A 5989-nucleotide genomic window follows, 5' to 3' on the forward strand; every position below is an offset into this window, starting at 1 on the left:
CCACAGAAGCAGCCACAGTTTCTCCCCCGAGGAGCAGCCCTTTCATCTGGCCGCTGCCTGGCGCCGGCGCTAACCTCTGACTGTCTGTGAAAGCGGCACGCTTAATAAACGCCCAGGAGCATGGGAACGCCGCGCAGAGAATCTCACCCTGCAGCTTCGGTGGGAGACACACACCCACACAGGAGCGTGCGCACGCACACATGCATACACACACACACACACACACACACACACACACATACACACTCACACACACACTCACACACACACACACACACACACATACACACTCACACACACACACACACACAAACACACACACACACACATACACACTCACACACACACACACACACATACATACACCACAAACACATACACACACCACAAACACATACACACACACACATACTACATACAGAGTAAGCATCAGAATGATGCATATACACTTAAAGAGAAGAAAGAGAGAGAGAAGAGAAGGAAAACTTGCACACACACACAAACACACACACAAACATAAAGAACAAGCCCTCAGACCTGTTTAGCAGCCAGCTGATTATGTCTTAAACTGTGTTGTTTATGCACAACTATGTTTATTGATTTTCCATTGCAATCACATTCACAGGCTCTTATTTGCCTATTTTAACAATCTAATTATCTTTTTTCTTATTCATGTTTTATCCCCATAAGTTCATAGATCAACAGAGACATAAATCCCATGACAGCAAATTTACTTTTCTTGAGAGCAATCATTTATTTTTTCTGGAAACCTCTCGTGCCTCGAAAACAAATACCCCTAAGTCTCCATGATAACAATCAAATGTAGGGTACACATTCTTCCCAAAGGCTGGATCTGCACAGCTTTGAAATGAAACCACAAATAATGTATTATTTTCCAGTGTATCATTATTGAATTTCATAGTGAATTGATTTAACTATTAAAACGCAAATTCGATGAACTAAAATATTGCCTAATTTCATGGGTAAGGGAGGTTTAAGGAACACATTAATTCCTCATGTGAATTCCAATCAGCCCTGAAATAAGTTCCAGTCGCAGTCAAATTGAAGTTTAAGAAACAAATATATTTTATGCACTTTCTCGTACCTGTGCTCATATTGCTATGTCATTTGAATGTCCGAAGTCTACTGTCCAAATTTTTTTTATCCCTCATGTCAAAAGCCTGTAACAAATGTAGTGTGCAAACATTGTATTCATGTTCCATAAGAGTAACGTTGGTAGAAGCGCCATGGATTTACTGTAAATGGAATTGGAGTAGCCTATTTGACATTATTAAATCCGAAATTACTATAAAAAGCAATTCTAAGAAACTTGGCATAAACAGGTTGACAGGAAACTATTAGGAACTCGGTGTCATGTATTTTTCTATTGGAGGCTACGGTTAAAAAAGATAAAATAAATATGCCTAATCTTAGGCTTGTTTAATTTATAGAATCACAGTTGTAATGTGACTCTCTGGGTAAAACCACTTGAGACGTAAATTAGTTTTCCTGTGATCAAGGAACCAAACACCACCTAATGTCAACAAAGTCCTCTTCAAAATTTCGGCACTGCCGCGATTGGTCAAAACTTTCTCGTCGTCATCGAAGTTTTTTCACTCCCATAGCACTTCAGTGTTGTAATGTCTCATTTGTACTTGAAGGGCATAAACTTGTGACCTGTCTTTCAGCTACGCTAGTCACAACTTCACCAGGAGACGTACGAAAGTTTTGCAGAGATGTCATCCCCGACTGATCTACGGGACAGTGGTTCACCCGAAGCCGTGAGTCGAGACCGAGACCGAGCGATGGAGGAGCGCAAAGCCCAAGTATCAAGTCACCCATTCAGCGTGGAATCGCTAATGTCAGGCTGTAAGAGTCACAAGGAGTCGCCAGCTAAAGCAGAGGACGCATCGTGGAACAATTTTGTACGGACACATTCCGTTCTGTATCCCGGTAGAGACACGTGCAGTCCGGAGGGAATGAGAACGCACATCACTCCAACTTCACCGGTCAAACTCGAGTCGCCGGAGTCGGAAGACGATTGCAGTTCTTGGGCAGCGAACTCCAAATTCTCATCACAGCCACGTAAGTAGTAGGCCTTAGTATGATATTAACTAACCTAGATAGAAACATTGTTTTCGGTTTTAACAATCATTTCAATAGCCTTTTTACATTTTAACGAGCTATTGGTTTGAAATGCACCGATAATAGTAGGCCTACAAATACATGTTTTAGACGATTGTAAAATCAGCATTTTTCAGTTCGAAATTATAATATGTTATGTCTCTCTTAGTATTTCGTTTAAATTGATGTGCAGTTTCGATAAGCTAAAATAGAATAAATATGAAAATGTAAACTGCATGACAAAACCTGATATATTATTATCCATAAAACGATGAGTTAGGCCTACTTTGAAGTTGTCAAGATAAGCCGGACGTTGACAGCTTTATGTCAGTAAGACAGAAGGCCGTCTTAGTGTGCTAGTAAGAGAAGTTTAAAGTTGAGAGGGAATCCAGACTCTAACCAGGCACTCTTCTTCATCTTTATTGACAGGCGTGAGTGCTGCCTGTCTGCTGCGAAAACACAAGACCAACCGCAAACCTCGCACACCCTTCACTACCTCGCAGCTGCTGGCCCTGGAGAGAAAGTTCCGGCAGAAGCAGTACCTGTCCATCGCCGAGCGGGCCGAGTTCTCCAGCTCGCTCACGCTCACTGAGACCCAGGTGAAGATCTGGTTCCAGAACCGACGGGCCAAGGCCAAGAGACTGCAAGAGGCCGAGCTGGAGAAGCTCAAGATGAGCTCCAAGCCCCCGTTGCCCCCAGCCTTCGGCCTGCCTTTCCCCCTCAGTGCTATGTCTCTGTATGGACAGACGTACCCCTATCACAGGCCCCTGGTGCCCCTGGCCCCCACCGCACTCTACGGCACGCCGCTAGGCTACAGCATGTACCCCCTCTCTTGAGAGACACAGACACAGTGTGTGTTGTGCTTCTTTTTAAAGGTAGCTTGTATAATCTTTTTGTTTGTTTGCTTTTTTTTGTGTGTGGACAGTTCATAATTGCCCAGCTGTCGGAGGGTTTCTGTCTCAAACAAGATGGATTATGAAGCTACAAACCTTGTCCTGATGAAGACTGATCTGCTTGTCTTTTTGCGTTACCTATGGATGGATTTTCTTTTCACAAAGCCAAATGACTGCCACAGTCTCACAACCAGCGCCTTTTGTTTGGTAGAGTATTTCAACAGCACTTCCTAAGCAGGCCATGATGTCCCATGGACATTTGTGTACAGAAACGGTGCCATGGGAATATTGCATTCTGTCTTTGGCCATAATGTCGTTCCCTTTTCTGATATTGTGATGAGATAACCTTTTTTTATTATTTAAAGTGAAGTTTTAGTCAAGTTGAACTTGTCTCTACTCCAAATTAAGTGGGTTGGATTTTTACTGGGTACCAGACCAAAACAAACCATTATCGAGGTGTACTTCATGAAAATGTAAACTAGAGTTTTATTTTCTGTGAATTTGTTCTTTTTACTTAAAAATGTCAAATTCTCCTGGCGCGACAGTCAGCAGTGTTTGCTTCATTTTAGTTTTATTTATTTCCTTATATCAGAGAGGTGGCTGGTCGGAGTCACAGATTTGAGAGCTATATTTTATCTGTATTTATACTGTCAATTTTAACTGAATCCCAATTTGAAGGGGTCAGCTTTGTTACACAATTTGTTCACAATTTATAAACCTATAAAAACATCTATTTTAAATGTGAATGGTATTATTTGGATGATTTATATGAAGACATGGGAATGGTGCACACAGCATATTCAACAAATGTCCAAAACATCCAAGCAAAAAATGCTCACACAGATGGCATAAAAATATTACATCATAAATGGTCTTTCGAGATTACATCTAGAAATGTTTCTTTGAGTGAAAAATGCATTTATCTTCCCAAACGAATCATCTGTAAACCCAGCTGTGACATTGACACTACAAAAGAGTGATTTTGTATTTAGACTAGGTCTAAACTCCACTCAGCAAAGCATCTGAAGTTAGAATTACTAAAATGTTAAATGTTTCAATGCTATTTACCCCAGCAATATGTTCACAGACATCATGAGCTACTTATCTGCCATTTAGCTTTTACACAGTAAAATGTCAAACTGAAGTTGAGCCATTAAGTGTTCAGTGTAATGGCTGTGTGCCTATATGGTTAGAGGGGAACTGTGTGTGTGTGTCACCTGGTTGTGCTTTAGTGCCTGCCACAGCCAGACGCATCAGAGGGGCTGGGTCTGACCTGCCACAGTTTGGCGTCTGAGTCCGTTAGCGTGCGTGACAGTCTCAGTTTACGTTCCTCCTTCCTGCGTGGTTCCAGGTCGTTCATCAAACTCCCCTCTTACCCCCCCCCCCCTCCTCCGTCCACCCCCTCGTAAAGGTGGTGCCCTTGTGGCCAATGCGAGGACCGCTTACAACTTCCGTGTGACTTTGATGTAATGAGGAAATCGTTTATTGGCCCTGTATTTACGAGCCTCTCCTTTAATCAAAGCAAGGAGGCCACGCTGAGCCTCAAAGCACTCCACCAATCAGGCTAATGAATTGCAGATCTGCCGAGATGATCGAGGATGTGTTTTATAATGTCAACTTCACCACAACTGCTACTTGAGAAACAGAGGGGGGGGGGGGGGGGGGGGGAGAGGCAGAGTAATATAAGCACAAGCATGAAAATAAAAACAAAATGAGGGCAACAGAAAATTTAGAAAATTGAAGATTTTTGAAACAGAATGTCAGCGAGACAGCCGTCACAGAAGCTGACATTTTTTTGTTTAAGGGCATCTCTCATAGTACTGTGGTATGGTACTAGTTTTACAGTTATTTAGTTTAATCTTCAGATGTTTAGGAAATAGTCTGGCAGACTGGCAAATCTATTTTGGCAGTGCCATGAATGTCATACCACGGGGTTACTTCATCTGGATAAAAAAAATCAAGACATACATTTGAATTTTGAAGATTACCTAAAAGTATTGTACTTCCCTGCATTTCTGTGAGTAACTTACAGTAAAATCTCATTGCCCCATACTCAAACCTCCCTCTGCTGGTGAAGATGCACATGACGTTTTTTATTCTTTCCTCAACAGCTAATGGATGCATGCTCATGTTGATGTTGACATTGACACACATAACAGCACTCACCAACTTCACATAATTCCCAGGCATGATTATGGACACATAATTCACATAGGCCTCCGCACAGCAGAAATAGCCTAGCATTTAACAACCTTGGTGCATACTCAACAAACAGCATTAAAACTTGATAGAGTAATGAAAGGACTTAACATGTCTTGGTGTCCCCATTGTACTCTCTTTCTCATCTATTGACTCAAAAACATATTGTAAATAAATCAAAAGGTTAAATAAATCAAGCCAAACCTCTTATTTTATTAAAGACTCCATTATACTGGGAACAGCACAAAAATTCTGTGCTGCTATTTTAAAACAGGAAGCAGGAGCGAGAGAGGAGGAGAGAGAGAGAAAGGAAGTGAGTGAGAACAAGTGAGAGAAATTGTATGTGTAACGTTTATTCATTTATACATCCTTATAAGGACCTCCCGCCTTCTAGTTTAATTATAGCATGTGCAATCTCCTCGATGTATTATTCACACCTTCGCTTAGCTCGAGCCCTCTACCCGAGTCACAGTAACCAGGGAGGGGAAGCAGAACAGCCACAGTGCCCGTCCAGAGGGGAGGGGTGATCGGGGGAGGGGACGCAGAGCTGGAAAATGCCTGAGTGATCGATGGTCACTGTTGTGTTGTCCATTGATCCTCTATCCCTGTGACGGCACTTCATTAGACTCAGCACTTAGTGGAGACGTGCAGTCTGGAAAATTAGGCCTGTTGGTCGGCACACATTCCCATTGACTTTCCGATGAGGAAGGCCCACTTGTTAGTGAGAGTGTCTGTCTTGTAAATATGTCGCTGCATAATTTGTGGAGACAGAA

The 5989-nt window shown here is 42.2% G+C and overlaps 1 protein-coding gene across 1 annotated transcript; it reads left to right on the forward strand.

Annotated features, from left to right (window-relative positions):
* Positions 1 to 1629: 1629 nt before the first annotated feature.
* msx2b (muscle segment homeobox 2b) lies at positions 1630 to 3750 on the forward strand. Its single transcript, XM_076273685.1, has 2 exons — positions 1630 to 2085; positions 2554 to 3750. Exons 1-2 carry the CDS (start codon positions 1737 to 1739, stop codon positions 2958 to 2960), a joined length of 756 nt encoding a protein of 251 aa, XP_076129800.1. The 5' UTR covers positions 1630 to 1736; the 3' UTR covers positions 2961 to 3750.
* Positions 3751 to 5989: the final 2239 nt, after the last annotated feature.

The sequence above is a fragment of the Alosa pseudoharengus genome, unplaced genomic scaffold (assembly GCF_046254945.1).
Source record: "Alosa pseudoharengus isolate Yale_2024_CS ecotype anadromous, Long Island Sound unplaced genomic scaffold, YU_APseudo_1.1 YU_APseudo_1.1_scf_8, whole genome shotgun sequence".
NCBI classification, from domain to species: domain Eukaryota; kingdom Metazoa; phylum Chordata; class Actinopteri; order Clupeiformes; family Clupeidae; genus Alosa; species Alosa pseudoharengus.